Raw genomic sequence first — 17406 nt, 5'->3', positions numbered from 1 at the left:
GTATCCCTTAAGTACTTCTTGCCAATGCTAAGGATGAAGGGATGTACCACAACCTTACCCATTCCTTGTTGTCTGCCAGTAGATCTTGGAGATGGCCTTGCACGGAAAAGGACCTAAGAGAACACAGTTAGTTACCATAATTCAAGAAGTGCATCCTCACTTAAGACATTCTTTACTCTGCTTTACTTAGGTCAGCTCAGTGACCAAGAAAAGGAGAGTCGACTGAACTAGTAAACACAACTTCCCCAGACCAAGCCACATCAGACAACAAGTCTGCTAGGACATGCTGATCACAGTTACTCCTCAGAAAAACAATGCTTAGACTCAGGGGAAGTTTTCAACTATGTTGCTGATGGCTAATGGGGTACAGAAGCTGATTAATTAGAAAGGATTGGTTAAAAACACAGACACTCCTGAAGTTAATTTAAAGATGATAGAACTTCTAAAGCTTCTATACACTTGAAAAATAAGGTCATCCCTATTTTATGTGTTTTTGCAAATCAGAGGCATCATTTCATCACTTCTCAGGTCATCAAAGAGTACACTGAGCTCACTACTAATTACAGAAGATCCAGGCAACTCCTGTTGAACAGGACACGTGAACTAAAACGATTAGCTGAATCACCAACACCCTTGTTCACAAAGGACACAACACTTCAACACATTTGCTCTTCGTGTTCAAGACTGACTCAGCAATGCAAAGGAGTTTAAAAATCTAAGAAACAGCTGGACTGAAATCAATTAGTCTAGGCTCACAACCCATAGAAACAGCAGTTCTGCCTTTTGTCATCAGGATTAAAAACTGGGGACAACCCATTGTGAATATTCCACACAGGCTCAAAGTGAGCCTGAATGAACATGCAACAACTAAACCTCACTTACTGACCATAAGGCACAATGTTTTCCAGAGGCAGAGACTGCCTGTTGTCATTGGATACTGGCCACCGGGTGTAACTTCCATCATAATGGCAACTAATGAATATACTGCCATCCCTCTGCCAGTAGAGGTTCTCCAGTTGCTGAAAAGGAATGGACAATGATGTACTCTCAAGTTAAGAGTAAGAAAAGGAGGGAGGGAAAAGTGGGAAATAAGCTTTGTCAAGCGCGTGAGAGGAGAGAGCCCTTCCTCCAATCCAAAGGTAGTTGCTATGGGGTTAATACCTGGCTGCCCAGGAAATGATGTGTCACTTTGTTATTCTGCCGGTCCCAGAGGACAATCAAGCCCCTGCTGTACCCAATCAGGATCTGGTCAGGGTTTTTAGGATGCTCCCGAAGGGCTTCTACCAATTCACATGATCGTCTGCTACAGTAATCTTCAGGTATCCTGCAGAAGAGAAAAGAGGTTTATTTCTGGTACAACTCAGTACAAGTGTAGTAACAGTTGAAGTTTAAGAAAGAAATTAAGCAATAAAATGCAGTCAGAGGAGAATAAGTGTCATCTTTTTGTAACTCCTTCAAGAAGCAGAAAAACCTTATGTAAGGCCTATATTCAGGCCTGCCAAATCAGCCTGCCTGCATCCAGCATTTCCCTCCCTTCACTCAAAGCTTACAGTAAGTTCTGGGACTGGATCCCAAGATTGTAATGCATACAACTAACAGAGGACAAGGTTTGCAGATTAACTTCCAGTATGCACTGTATATTCTGCTCATGTTCAGCACCCCCACAGCGACACCACTAGTGTGACCAGGACCGAAATCTGAAATCACTGCTTACCATACATCAGGACCAAAAATTACTTTCTCAGAAGTCCTGCAGATTTGGAAAATGAATAATGTAACAGCAAGGCCCCAGTATTTAATTGGGGACAACATCTCAACAAAGGATGCCTGCTCATGGGATTCCACTTCCACATGGGAGCACCTGTCTGCTCGCTCACCACTGCAGCACAGCCTCAGAGGTTATGGTCTTATCCTCCAGGACTCTGAAGGATGGCAGCTCCACCACGAAGATGTTGCCGCTCTCTGTGCCAAGGTACAGGACTTCCCGTGCGGAGTGGGGAAGGACAGCTGTTATCTGTGTGGCACTTGGCGGAGAGCTGGAGATGTAAAGAATCTAGTTAGCTACATTCAAGATGGTTACGTTTACCAAACTTGAGAGAACCAACAACGCAGCGGGATATTTACAAGCATCATTTGTTTTATGGGCAGAGATTTTGAGTCAGGCATATTTTTGAAGGCAAATTCTAGTGTTAAGGTAAATTATGCCAAAAAAAAAACTTCTGACAAGCGTGTGGACAAAGAGTCAGATGCCCTTCTACAGTGGTCTCTCTTATAAAGCTGTCTCCAAAGGAGCTAGAAATAGCTCCCTCAAAATTGGCAAGATTAAATGAAAATAATATCATATTGGTACTTAAGTCTGACTTAACAGATGTACAGATGTGCTTCACCTTCAGATTTACAGTTCCTGTACAGAGAAGTAGATACACAAACATCAAAACAGAATTTTTGTCTCAAAAACTCGCACTTTACATTGGTACAATCTTAAAAGGTGGTCTCCTGAACCCTAACCAACTCTTGCTGGTTTCCAAGTGTACCTCTTTAATGAGCTCATAGGAATCAGAGTCCGTAAGATCAAGAGAAACCATAGCTAAAATAATAACTTTCTTCCTCGCTAAACCAAACATAGTTCAAAACTATTCTTGAAGATTACCCGGGTGGCCCTTTCAATGTGAAGTGATGATCTTCCCGCAGCTCACATGCTCCACTGTGCTGCTTCAGGCTCCAGAGATGCAAGCTGTTATCATCCAGTAATGTCACCAGCTGGCACTAAAATACCACACAATAGATTTTGTCAGAATCACAACATCAAATACAGTACAGAAAATCTAATGATTAAGATGCTGCTGTAAATATTGTCTCTGCTAAAGCAGGATCAGGGATTGTAGTGGTGGGCATATATACACACACATAGAGCTACATTCAGCTGCACGGCAGCAGCTCGGTTGGTTAACAGCTAGGCACTTGGAAGAAGACAAGAATTAGTCTGAATGTTGAAAAGCCTCATCTATAGGACAACAGTGGCACAGGTTATCACCAAGGGAGAATATAAGTTAGGTGTTTGGAAAAAGACCAGCCTACGCTGTAAAGCTCAGTAAGGCAACTCCAAGCTGTTAGTTCACCATCTTGCTCAGCATGATTTGCAGCAGCACATCCCAGCTTTGGGTGGGGCTGATACAGTTTACTACACTGCACTCCTTGCATTCTTCATGTCCAACCTCATTCTGGAGAGCTGTGTCAGAACCCTTTCATGGGCCCTGCCCTGCTGGCTGCATGTTCAAATTGAAGCATTTTACCTGCTGAAGCCACACCTAGTGCAACACTCCCCACAAGAGTTTCAGGATGTACTATTAGTTAAGCAAAAAGACACCCAAAACCACTTCAAGAATTAAATCCCTCTCAGAACAGGCCACCTGTGCTACACTGGGCATATCAGACAATAGAACACACGGCCAAGACACCAGTCCACCAGTCAAGGGAAGGGGAAGTGGTTAGACAACCAGCAGCCATTTGGAAAACTCTCCCTTTTGCTAATTTTAGTTTATATCAATAGCTGTAAAGCAATCTCCAAAAGCAAGACTCAATAATCAGAAACACATACAGGCAGCAAGGTTAATAGCTGGCAATACCAGCAGTATTGAGCTGAACTGCTGAAAAGACTTAAATCAGCTCAGCAGCAGCTGCAGTTCTGTTCTGCAAAATACCACTCAGTCCTACTAAAATTACAGGGGCTGCAAAAGGAAAAGTTTTCACCTCTGCAGCAGATAACGTGAACTACTCTGGCTTTATTACCATTCTTACCACATTACTTGAGATATATGATTAAGTCACAAATAATAAAGCTGCTCTGTTTTACCAAGCATCTCGACAGCCACAAGTACTGGTGAGAGCACAGAATACTGGAATAAGTGTTACAGACCAGTGGCAGCTGAACAAACTCAATTACAGGAGTTCAGTTACCAGGAATAAACTCAACACCTATTTAATAAAAGTGTACAAAAGTCAACGTGGCACTGAAAATACACTCACCTGGTCAGGTATAAAGTGAATCTGCATTACAGTATTGTTTTCTTCATGTAAACCCATGAACTCCACCCCAGGAGCACCATATCTGAAGGCTTTGTTGAGGTTCTATAGTATTTAAGAATATCCACATCGGCAGTTAACTGATAAGAAGCATGCTAGCTAGCAAGATGAAGAGAGACCAGTTTGAAACCATGTTGTACTGGTAACAGTCTGGACTGGAAAAAAGAAAAAAACATGCCTACCTTGACTTAATGTGCCTATGTGCTTAAAGCAGACTGCAGGAGAGCATGGAAGTTTACTTCATCCTTTGGGCACATGCAGAAGAGGTGCCTGAACCCTGTTTTCTGAATCTTCCGTTTTTCTCCCCTTAGAGATGTTTAATGGTTTCCCAGACACTACAGCACTGCTTATTTGTAACCAAGAGACAGATGGCTACTGCTTGCATGCAAGTCCAGACTCTGAAGGCAAACAGCACCAGGAATGATTTAAGCAGGTGGAAAGCATACCAACTTTTCCTTTCTGGGATGAGCAGTCTGCCTGCTGTACAGCACATCTGGCTGGCACTGCACCACAGGAATCACCTCTATGCCTTGCATACACGCAAAAAAAAAGAAATTAAAAAAAAATCCAGAATGGACCTCACTGCTTTAGCTAAAAAAAGGCACCATTTTCAGTGTTTAGGTCTAATGCCTGTATGGTCACAAATACAGGAAGCTGAAGGCATTTGTGACTTCGGAGTTAATCTCCAAAATACAATCGCTTTAAAGAAAGGAGAAAAAAAGAAAGCCTGCCCCAAATATTTAAACAGTCTGGGAATTTACAATGTGAAGGATTGCTAAACTTAGACTAGATGTAGTCTGACCTTCCGCACAACAAAAGCAGAGTTTCTTCTAACATCAGCATCAAACTCAACTTCTGTTTGAACAATAGTTCAGCTCTTCGCATTCTGATCAAACCAAAATCAATTTAAACCTAGACAAACTGTTCCAATGTTCAGTAATCCATGTTTGCAAATTTATACTTAGAGCAACTTATTATATAGCCTTCACAGTTGTATATTCTTACGCTGCCAGAGAAACCTTGCTGAAATTGTTCAAAAGAATACAATTTGATGGCTCCCGACCGCGTTCCAATGGCCATAAGGTGGAGAAATGGGCTATAGCCCAATGCGCTGGGTTGATGGGGAAATCCATGTTCCACAGTCTAGCAAAGAGAAAGAAAAATTATTATCAAAGAGCACATCTCATGGGCATTGTTGCATACAGATAAAAAATATAAGTTAAATATGGCATAGCAGTCTGAAATACAGAAATGAAAAAGCAATACTCTGAAAACAGTAACCCAAAAGCCTCTTTCTATTATTTGTAACTCTGTGTAAGCAGGACTTACTCGTCAATACAACACACTAAAACTCCACATCAACTTTAACTCTGTAAGCCACCTGCTCAGCATAATTTCAAAGTCTAATACAATTACTTCTTATTGCAAAGTCAGCTTTACTTGTTAAATTCTAAGAAAGTCAGTCTTCATGACCTTCTCTTGTTGACTGACATCAAGAAATGGTGCAAAGCTGTGATGAAGTATTGAATAAATATAGAGTGCTCACCATGAAAGCTAAATGGATTTGGGGGAAGTCAGGAAAACTACTGTGACCGATGTTCTTTCTGGTACCCTCAGAAAATGAGTAACAGACTTCAACAAGGGCAGGAGCCTGTACTACTACCTTAGAGAAATTTGATAATTAAAAAAAGACACCAGTGACTACCATGGGGAGCAATATATTGCTTGATTGTAATGACTTCCAAGTAAAATGTACATCGCACCAAGACTGAGATTTGGAGTGTGCCATATACATCACAATTAGCAGAGCTGATGCGTTTATACACTATGGCAAAACATTCTGCCATACATGTTGCAGCCAAGCTATTTGTAAGACCACTCAGTCAGGCTTCTACAAATGCTCATTTACAGCTCTTGTCATTGACCATGGAAATCACGCATCCGTAAGTGTTCAACAATGTATAGCTACATAAAGAAGGATTTGTGTGCCTGAAGTTAAACAGAGCTGCCTCCTGGAAAACACTGTTATAATCCAATCTTTTGGGAAAATATGTTCTTCTAAGGCAAGCTAGGCAGCTACAGAGAGGAACTGGTTACAAAACAGTCCAACAACCATGCATACAAAAAAGTGATAAGCAGAGAACCCTTCCATCTACAGAAGTAGACACTTGTGCCTCAATCCCATCCTTATTATCATCATTTGGTTGAGACTGAGCTACCATACCACTTGGCTTTATGGTTTATTCAGCACAGAAGGAACTGGACTTCATTTCCTGCATAGTACTTTTCCAATTTAATCCTCTTTGGAAAGAAAAAAAAAAATAAAGCTGGTTTCACTTTTGTGGTCATGGTATTAGCCTGAGGTACTCCCAGCTGAAAGGCTGCTACAAAACAGTTCAATGCCCTTCAACTGTTCCTGCTAAAAACACAGGTGTAGGAGGATAGCCTGATCCCAGTCTCTCAGACTACTTAGGTTCTGGCCATTCTGTTGTAATTTTTAAATTGTAAGACCAGACCTCCTTCCTTTCAAACATCAGGCTTACCCAGTTGGAGGTCATACTGGGCGAAGATAAGCTTGTAAATTAACACTAGCGCCACTGGCTCCAAGAGTGCTGAATTTATTTCCTTTTGTTACAGGTTCATCTCTTGCCTTATTCATTTATATACCACAAAGATAACTTAGGTGTTAAATTTGTACTACTAAAAACAAATTTCAAGAAGTCAGTTTTTCCTTGATGCCCCACTTGAAGTTATGCCTTAGCAACTTCCACCCATCTTTGCATACAAGACTTCCTAGTGGAGGCTGCATGAAAATCAGAGCGGTAACTGTGGATTTAGAATTGAAACAGAAGTTTTCTAAACGAACACTTAAAAAGAATTTCTCCGCTCTACAACAGCTACTGAGGTAACATAGAAAAGTTTTCTAGTTGGCAAAGTTGTTGGAGTATGAAGCTACCGTATACAATTCTCTGAAGAAAATTCAAGATAACATCCTAACAACAAATAAAACAGGACAACAGACACCACCGCACGCTCTCCCAGAAGAGCAAAGAACTTAGTAGGGAGAGATCAGCGTAATCCCACTGCTAGTTTTCATTTCAACCTTCTGACAGTATCAGTGCTGACACACCACCAGCAGAACCAGGCGTTATTTTCAATGAAACATCAATTAGGAATTGCATTTAGTCTGAGATTACTTTCAGCCAGGAACAAGAGAATTACTACTAACCTTTCTTATAAGAGAAAACCAAGACACAGACAATCCCATATTGTGTGTTAGGATGCTGTCAATACTGAACTTAATATCGGCTTAATTATATCTTGGTTTTGATGTGTTAATTTGAAAACATAGTACACAAATTAGTATAATCTTTAACTTTCAGATATTAGATCTATAAACAGTTCTGTTATGCAGTTCAGTCATTCAGTCCTACTAATAGGCTGATAATCTTTTGCCCAGAGTTTCCTTTAAAAGAAGATTTGAAGAACCCCTCCTTCCAAGCCTGTTGACAAGTTTGCAAAAGCTGCAGTGACTCTTCATCCAGGAGAAAAGTGCTAGTAACAAGGCCACAGCAGAAAACAGTGCCATATGCAGGAGCACAGAACGAGAGGATCACTAACAACCATAGCCTGTTATTTTACTCCATAAGCAGTTGTGTAACCACGTTAACAGTTTCTGGTAGCCTTGAATCTTCAATCAAGATGCCCGTAAGACAGAATGTCTTTTAGGCTGTCTATGACACCACAAAGGCCAGACATTCACGTTCACTGTACTTATTAACCCAGACCTTTTTCTTGCATTTATTTAAAATCCAGGACCTGTTTTTTTTCTTTGCTAAATCTCATCAAGCCAGCTGTTCAGCTAGCCTCATTCTCTCCTCTCACTGCAGCTTTCATCAGTAAACCCTTTCACCTGCTCAGCAGGTAAACCCAGCAAGGGGAGTGAAGGGAGGGGGGAGGGGCACATACAGGGTACAAAGGAGCCTTTCAGCAGAACTGAAATGAGAAACCTTTTCAAAAGGGCCTTTGTTTCTCTGAGGAGCTTTCATTTTCATTTTTCTCAAGCTATAGATTTGTCAGACTCAGTAAGCCTAGTGTCAGCAGCATTAACTAACAGAAAAGCTTCATGTCAGTCATCATATTCACTGCAGAAAAAATGCAGGCAAGCTTAACAGTTGTTCCTAGCCCACAGTAAATCTGTGCCAATGAAATTCAGTGCCATCTTCCTCGTTTCAGATTGTTCTGTGACAAAACAGAGACAAACCAACCACAGGCAATACAAGCGTTGGACCTTTATTAATGTGTCATTTGAAGAAACACTGAAGTCAGTATGTGTTAAATCTACTTTGCATAAACATTAATTCAGTATTTAAGGTAAGCTATCCATCACCTCCATTAGCAAAGAGTTGAGAAGACTGAAAATAAGGGGAAAAAGATAAAGCCATAAATCAAATACAATGTTCACAGTTTGGTGGCATTCAACCCTAAGACAGGCTGTTTGTTTCACCTGTGTTACCCACCATCCAGTCTGATGGTGCCAGCCTGGATGTGTCTGCTCTGTGGGGCTTGGACTTAGCCAAAGGCACCCAAATACTACTTCTAAAAGCAGTACAAACTTAAGGAATTAGACAGCCAAGTATTCATACAGTATCCCTCGTTCTATCTGCTGAGCTAAAAAAAGATTCTTGCAACAGGTATACAGAAGTAGAGGAACTTGTTAGCCATACAGAAAAACATATGCAAAGCAAGTGAATAGAAGAACTCAGGAAGGTGTTTCTTGAAACAAACACAACTTTATGGAGAACTTGAAGAGCTAGTCCAGTACACAGTCAGTCTTTTAAAATCATTTGGACTACCTCCTGTATGGAACAGATAGAAGAAGGAAGCTGTAAAAGATCATAGACATTGAAACTTGAGGGAGTGAAACGAAGAAAGATGCCACCACCACCCTAAAAATCAAACACTGATTAAAAATAACCAAATAAATAAATCCACTACTAGGTCAGTATGGCCAAACAGAGTCCACGGTATGCATGGCATTATATGGTCATATTCAACTTCTGTATAAGCAATAAAATTAGAGCAGGAATCCCCAGTACTTTTAAGGGACAAACCAACTATGGAGTCCCTACCACCACAGGCAGTCAGAAGATGTATAAATAAGCCATGCAGTTTCTCTAATCAGCAACTTCACAGTCCCGCCAAATACTTCCCAAGCAGGTTCTTAACAAGAAGTGTTTCAAAGGTCTCAAATAGTAAGCGTTAAAATAAAACTTGCTTACCAGCACACTGCTTTTATAGCACATTAGACAAGAAAATAATATTTTTGTCTCCTTGAAGTCACAACCTTCAATGGGTCAGAATTGAGGCCTGACTTGCCCAGATTTTCTCAGTCTACCTAGCTGCAAGCAGACACTTATTGTATCAAAGGGCAGATGTTTAAAGGATCCTCCATCTCTGGAAATACTGCAACAGGGGACACAAGACTTGGGAAACTTTATGTAAGGAAAAGGTATAATGTAAAAATCCCTGGGGGTAATATGAAAGCACTGGTTCATCCTTCCAATTCTTGTCACAAATAAACAAGTTTGCTTGGCTTAGAAGTGCAAAATGCATTTTGTAAAGCCTTTAAATCACAAGGTTGTAATGAGTAAATCACTCGAAAGTTTCCAAAGTAGTCATCTCCCTAGAAACAAAATGTCATTTTTACCTTCAGAACTGAATCAAATGGAGTCTCAAATTCTGATGCCAAGTTCAAACATATCTGGAATTTTCCCTCCACTGCAAAAGTTTGTTCTTTCAAAGATGTCTTGTTTTGCAACACCCAAATTAGTCTGACTCTGGGAAGTAAAGCTTAGCCAAACATTACCATAAGAAAAAGGCTTATTTAAGGAAGAGACACCTCTGAAAAAACAAAGGTTTTTTTTTCCATCTTACATACAATTTTATATGCTTTTAAGCAGTTCTGACCTATCCCTGAGATTTCTTGTGAAGCTGACAGTGCATTCAACTAAATGCAAACAACTCAATACTGAATTACATTCACTGAAATTTCTACTGCATCTGTGCAAGCATTTCCTCACTGTAGCAAGGAGAAAGTAAGTCTGAAGCAGCCTTGAGTTCCCTTTATTTCCCTAGTGGGAGTTGGATGCGCTTGGAAGTGATGTGTTTCAGTACCAAATTATATTAAAACACTGTCTCCAAACTTCCAAATTTCCACTTCAATGAATCAAAGAGATTATTTCCTAGGCTGACTTCATTCGTCCATTACACTTTTCAGAAAAATTCCCTTTAAACTTTGGAAATTCAAAATATACAAATATAATTCTAATACCCAACAAAGGTTTTTGTAAGCAGCCATTAGCCTAGCAATGAATTCATATTAAGCATTTACAAGGTTAAATGCACTATGTTCCTGTTCAGGACTCAAAACACAGAGTGCTGGATACCCAGCACAGCCATTGCTGGTTCCTCCTCTTAAAGAGAAAGCAAAAAAAATCCAGATACAAAAATCAGACTAATATAATAGTGAGTTAATTGTTGTTAATTATTCATGGCCACTGTACTGCCTTAGGTAGTCCCACATCTCTACCAAAGACTTAAATTCGCACTTAAAAACAGGTACACTTATAACCCCAAGTATAATCACAGTCAAAGAACTGTAGCTTCAGCTGCATCACAAACTGTGTCTTACCTTTGTATCTTAAGAAAAATATTTACTTTTATAGTGGTACTGCAAAGACTAGTTGTAACATACACTGTCACAGCACATGGCAGGACAAAGTGCTGAATGCTTAAAAGTATAGAAAAGTTGCAGCAAAGATCTTTCAGCAAGTGCCACTCAGCTGCAAGACAGCATCATTTTGCTTAAAAAAAAAAAAGCCAGAATTGAGAATGTGCTCATAAGCATAAAGAAAACTAGTCAGGTCCATCAGAGGGAAAAAAAATAAAGTACAGAAAACTAGAACAAACCATTTCTCCTAAATTTAACTTTTCCACCTATACTCCAGTAGTTTTTCCTTCCCTTTATACTGTGCAGTGGCTTCAGATAGATTTGCCTTGTACAACACATCTCTTGAAGTTCCAGGATAGCACTGTACCTTGTTAAACTGGAAAAGTTCACGCTTGAGCCTCTCTCTTACTGGATCATGTCCAGGTCTTAAGAACCTTCTCATTGTCCCCGCTTGCACCAAAAATCCTGACAAACAAACAAAGAAAAGCCACATAAACAAAAGCAGCTTGAGAAAAGAAGCAAGCAGAAGCAGGTTATTTTGGTTCAGCATTTAACACAAATCAGCCTGAGCAGGATGAGAAAACACAGCTATAGAGTAACTAACACCTGATAGTGCTGCAGAACTTCATCTCTAGTGGCAGGGCTTCCTTACCCAATGCCATTCTCACATAGCTGAGACAAAGAAGTACAGATGAGCCAATGGGATTTCAGAAGACTTTACACTGCCATTTTGTGATCAGTTCAGCCAGCTTTATCCAAAGAGGCAAGCAAAACTGCAGCAGTTGCTTAAACATTTAGACAAACCCTATCTAAAGATCAGCTCCCGGGCTCATAGCATTATTGACTAGTACCAGTTTTCACCCCAGGTAACCCTCTGGCTGGTTACTGAGCTAAGAATCACATTTTCAGCTCACTCTATGGGTACGGCAGAAAGGGCACAGAGCTGCCTGCAGGGTAGCTCCATTAATTATTAACCTGCTTTTGTAAAGTATCAAGCCTAACTTCCCTGCTGAAGGTGGGGGCAGGGGAAGGAAATCTTGCACCTGTCGTTCTACTGTATGTGCAGCTAGAAGCACAAGCCTTTTGGTGCACCTCACTGCCTTGCCTCTCACAACCAAGAGAGGATCCAAGCAGGGGAAATTAGGCAGACTGACTTGCCATCTAGCAGTCATGCAGTTGGTACCAGCTTACAGCCTCATACTCTTTGCAGCTCAGGAGATCCTTTGTCACATCTCTCCTCTGCATTTGTGCTAAGCTCTACCAAGAGCAAAAGTTTGAATCACATCCCGACAACTCACTAGGTAGGTAGGACCACCATTCCCACATCTTTCACAGAATCACAGAATTGTTTGAGTTGGACCTGTGAAGGCCATCTGGTCCGCTTCCCGCCTGCAACAAACAGGGACACCTACAGCTCAGTCATAGAGCCCTGCCTAGCCTGACCTCGAATATTTCCAGGATGGGGCATTCACCAACTCTGGGCAATCTATTCCAGTTTCACAAGTTCCAGTGTCCAGACAATTCAGCTTTTCACAAAGCAGACACCGGACACTCCAGTCAGTATTTCTTTAATTTGTTGGACAGGAAATTACAGTAATTTAGCAGCTACTCTGCACACAACTAACACATGCATAGTGAGAGCCAGAACTTTTGAGAAGCAGTGAGAAATCAGTATGGACATCCCACAGTAGCCACATCAAAAAAGATTCACACACACAAGGCAGGGAGCAGGGGTACCAGGCTAGTGTCACAAGAGGCTGGGAAGGACCAGGATCGCTGATGGGACTACCAGAGAAACACACAGCCTTGGGCCTTTGATTCAAGCAGAGGCGTTGGATGGGTAACAGAGAATCCAGCTTTCTTGGCCCATCAGCATAGAAGCTGTCAAACAAGGTGGCTGGCTATCTGTGTGTTCCTACCAATAACAGCCTAACGGCTAATGACTTAAATCAGCCATCCACTACTGAGGGCTTGAATTGTTTTTCAAATGGCTTCTAACAAGGCCTTATCAACCTTGAAGAACATACAGGGAGAAAAATTATTACAAACAGAGCACTCTACCCGTACCCCTTCAGGAAGTCCTCAAGCTAGAAGCCATGTTGCTTCATTACATTACTGCCTTTTTACCTTCCCTATCCACTCTCTAAGATCTCTAGCCACTTGCACAGTGCTGTCCAGAGCTCACCGAGGAGACTGACGTGCAGTCCTTCAGGACCTCCTCGGGAGATCACATCAGCTCCAAGAAACAAGCAGGGTAACTTAATCCCCACAGTCGTCTCCTTTCAGCACTGGGAAGGGTGATTCTTAGCCAGGCAGCTGTAGGCCTCTGTCTTGGTGAACAGCGTGACTAACAATAGCTGGAATGAAGAACGTGCATAGGAATGCCTGTAGTGGGGAATCCTTTCAAAGAGGGGAAGAAATGTGTGGTTTACTGGGGAAGTATATCTTCCTACAACGATTTAAGTACCTGAACTGAAATTTCAAAGTCTGTATCAGACCATGGGTCTTCTGTAAAGAACTCTGACCAGGTGGATGTTCCTGAGAGAAAGAGAGACATCTTCACACAAAGCTATGTTTGCTGTAAGCTAGCAAAAGCTACAGCACAGCAACAAGCTGCTGCGCTATGCAAGGAGAGCAAATCACACCCATGTGTAACACACAGCTTGCCCTTAGCCAGACAAGGAAAGTGCCAGAGACACACCCTTTCCCACTGTCAATCAATATCCCAGACCTGTTAAACTAGGCAAACCTACAGAGAAACTCTGCTAATTATGCTTCTGACTTTAGGAAAGAGACCTCCTTAGCTGTGATAGCAGAGATAAACTTACAGTTAGCAGTACCATAAAAAGAGCAGACTTGATTTGAGAGTCACTACTTTGTATTTAACACTCTGCTAGAATGTTTAATCCTGAGATATGCTGCATCTAGAAGCATGCTGTTTTAACCCGCTTATGCAAGAGATCTAGCATACAGGCTTCAGCCCACAACAACTTGCTCAACTGGCTAAGGAGCATAAAAGTTCATAGAACAAAACAGTAACTCACTTGGAGAAAATGTCATCCTGGCAAGATGATGTGTTCATTACAAGTCAGCTTCCATTGCTTTTATCAGGGATTCTTGCCTGACTAAAGTACTCCTAAGTATCGCAGTACGAGAGGAGATGAGAGGTAAAGTAGCTTTGAGCAATGGCTGGGAAGGAACAGCTAAGAGAAATACATGCACTGTAGCACAGGTTGTCCAAGCGGAATTACCGGAAATTGGCAAGAGCCTTGTGAATGAGGAGAATCTTCTTTTTATGCAATAAGTACTTCTTCCGATTTTGGTAAAAACAACAAGATTGCACAGTTGGTATAATTTTATCTTCCAGATGCACATTTACATATTAGCAGACCAGTTTCTCTCCCACACACCTTTGGTATCTTACATAAAATTCCAGTTCCATGTGCTCTGCGGTTATCTGCCAGTCAGCATTTACAGTCATATGGTAGCCATTGTGGCTCCCAGTAGCTGGAGAGGAATTCTCCAGTAGCCTCTGAAGCTGCGCCATGTCTGGATGTTCTTATTTTCCAGGAAAACAATTCTTTAGGCTTTCATAATTAGCCTCTTAACCAGAAACTATATGCAATGTTATCTTCTAAGAAGTATTGAGGTCAGTCTGTTTATAGGCAACAATAGCCCAAGGCTGAGTCAGTCCCAGTTTTGCTCACACTGAGTACACAGACACCTGACAGCAAAGCTCAAAGCATGCTGTATATTGAGCTCATTCAGCTCTGTTAGCATGCTTGGCTAAATGTGGTGAGGTACTCTTCTCCACCTCATTTAATTAGATACAGCCACAAAACATATGCTCTTCACTATTCACACAGAAAAGCAAAAAAGAAATGTTAGGGTTAGCATTAACACAAATTGCAGGATGATCCTGTTGCCAATAACAGGCTGAGAAGTTAACACTGAAATCAGACTTCATTCTGGCTTCTTTGCTTAGCTCAGTTCATTTCAGACATTGAGATTTATGGCAAGTACACATGGCAGGTCTCATGGCAGACCCATACTCAACAAAAGAAAATGCTTTCTCTTCCTAGGAAAAGCAGTAACTGTTACTTGTTGCTGTGTGTTAGCAATCCCATTGCAGAGCTCTACATTTTGCTTTGTCTTCATTGCTTCAGCATGTGGCCACGTGTCTTACTACACATGCACAGCTTGCTGAGACACTGGATTTTCTCAGTCAACTAGGCTGTGAGGGAATCACTTTTTGTAGAAGTCTTTTGCAATTTTTGCTCACAACCTACTATGACGGTGAAAGATCCATCCACAAGTGTAAGAGAACTGACTCTCTAAATCCCAATCATGCAAGCTAATCCAGTCTTACAAGATGAGGAAGCCCAGGTCATAAGTTTTTCCATACACATACAGTATTAAAGATGGACATGGTCCCATGTTAAGCCATACCTGTAATAAGTATTTTGTTCAGGGAAGAGAGTTGCAAATTACTGACTGTTAACCTCCTAGGTGACCTTTACACGATTTGAACAGGTCCAACAGCTTTCTCTAAAAGGAATCAAACATCTCAAGCACTTTTGAATCTTGTCATGCTTTAGGTCTCCTGCTTTTTGTTCTTTCCTCCCCCACCACTCTGCTTACAGATCCTTAAAGAGAGAACTTCTACCTACACACTTGATAATACTTTATAAGCCCTGCTAAAATAAGAGTCCTTATCAAAAAAGCTTTGTTTGAACTACAAGCAAACAGTAACCAGCACAGCCTTGTCTGATCTAGGCTTCCCCCTTGCCCCCAGAAATGTTAACAGTAACAAAACAAAGGCTGGAACAATCTCACAGGAAAAAGCTATTCCTTAGTACCAGTTGTACTGGTATTAACAAAATCAGCATTATTTAAATATTAGCATTATTAAGTTTATTGATTCCAGAAAGCCATTAGACTTATCAGACATTAATTTCTATGAAATTAAAAGTTTTAGATTGAAATCAATGAAACAATCCCTATTATTTACTTAATTGGGCTGTCACTCTGAAGTTCATCTCTATAATCTTGCTCAGCTATGACACACTATCAAGACATATACTGAAGTATAAAACACAAGCCAAGCAGAATAGGTAGAGCAAGTGGAGGAGCAGTTACAGTTGGTAGAAAGCTTAGAAGCACAAGATATGCTCTCCTGTCCCCAGAATCAGGCTTCTCCAAGATGCTTTGACAGCATTATTTTTACATCTGAGACCCATACATAAACCTCCCTTGCACAATATAAGTGCTGATAACTGCTAGCACCCCAGCATTCGCAGCTTTATAGAAACAGGGGAGTAATCAGACGCAACTTGCATACATTAGTCAGGCAGGAGAGAGGTAAACTGAAAGATCCCCCTGCAAAAAGGATTTATTTTTGTGAACCTAGAGCTAAATGAGCAACTGAACAGACTGTGCAGGTAGCCATCCTCCCAAAACAGAGAGAACAGGAGTAAGAATGCTGAGGGGTTGAAACTCGATGATCCTTGTGGTCCTTTTCAACCCAGGCCATTCTATGATTCTATGAAGAATGGGATGGACTCTCCAAGAATTCTTCTAAAATAACTGAGAAACAAACATACAAATCCGAGAAGTTCATGCACTCTCACAGCTTCGTGTTCAGCTACCAGAGAGTTCCCATTTGCAACAAATTTACTAACTGCAAATCTCATGTGTCATTATGGCTCCTATTGTGTTTTCCTTTCCATGCTCACAGGAGCATGACAACAGGCAACTGCTGTAGAAGAACAAAGCCTTTGCACTGGACAACATTATTGCACATCACGCAAAACTTCTGTCTACTTCTACTAATAAGCATGATTCAGATGGCTTGTAGTTTTGGAACAGCACCTTACACACCAAACATAGTGGGTCAATAGAGCAAGCCACAAAGTTCTTTGTAAAGCAACACAGGAAGATCTCGCAAGAAGAAACTTTCTGATGATGAATTGCTTTTTTCCATAGAATTTCTGCACAGAAATAAAACTTCCAGCTACTTCCAGCTCCCCCTTCAATAAACCACTTTAAACAAAGATCAAGTTCCTAGCAGTATCACACACTCTTGTTGACATGTAACCACACTACTTACATATGTTTAAATCCTGTAACATTTCTCAAGCTAAAACACTGTTGAAGAAAAATACCCACAACAGTCCCATACATATTTCACCATACTGATTGCAATATTGTAGCAGAAGGCAAGTAGAAGATACAGGTTTCTCTGAACAGATTTAACTCCAAGTTTTCTTCAGTAAGGAGTTGGAGCAAATGCAATCTGTACAAAACCAAGTAAAAAATGATGTTCCTCAGCACTGTCCTACAAAAATATTTGAGAGTTCTTTTCCTGTTTCTGTACCACAAACTGAATGGAGCACCTCAAGCTATACAGATTGCCTTTGCCCCCTCCATCAGACATACTGCCTTTACAAGCAGCGTGTCAGCATGCACAGAGAAGCCTTGGGATGCACCACAGCTTTGCATTCTGCTTGCCAGAAGTCCCAGCTTCCCAAATCAAAGGTAAAAGCTGTAGGCTGCCTGCTTTAAGCATAGATTCACCTGCGACTTGGTAC

General features: G+C 41.0%; 1 protein-coding gene across 14 annotated transcripts in view; it reads right to left on the bottom strand.

The window, feature by feature from the left end:
• The window catches only part of LLGL2 (LLGL2, scribble cell polarity complex component), a 34264-nt gene that overhangs the window by 13701 nt on the left and 3157 nt on the right, over positions 1-17406 (bottom strand). For 7 of the 14 annotated variants that reach the window (XM_046902240.1, XM_046902241.1, XM_040649932.2 and 4 more), the window contains 8 exons: positions 11184-11281; positions 5129-5226; positions 4027-4108; positions 2651-2766; positions 1878-2036; positions 1162-1324; positions 887-1019; positions 59-113 (listed from right to left, as the gene is read on the bottom strand). In XM_046902240.1, the coding sequence (XP_046758196.1) occupies positions 59-113; positions 887-1019; positions 1162-1324; positions 1878-2036; positions 2651-2766; positions 4027-4108; positions 5129-5226; positions 11184-11281 (904 nt within the window). Of the gene's footprint in view, positions 1-58; positions 114-886; positions 1020-1161; positions 1325-1714; positions 1828-1877; positions 2037-2650; positions 2767-4026; positions 4129-4265; positions 4620-5128; positions 5227-11183; positions 11282-11468; positions 11740-13283; positions 15610-17406 lie in introns of those variants that run through there. The other 7 variants (XM_046902245.1, XM_046902246.1, XM_046902247.1 and 4 more) reach the window with 5 other exon arrangements.

Source organism: Gallus gallus, chromosome 18, assembly GCF_016699485.2.
Source record: "Gallus gallus isolate bGalGal1 chromosome 18, bGalGal1.mat.broiler.GRCg7b, whole genome shotgun sequence".
NCBI lineage: Eukaryota > Metazoa > Chordata > Aves > Galliformes > Phasianidae > Gallus > Gallus gallus.
Note: the sequence above shows the minus strand (reverse complement) of the source record. Positions and strands in the feature narration are given on the sequence as shown.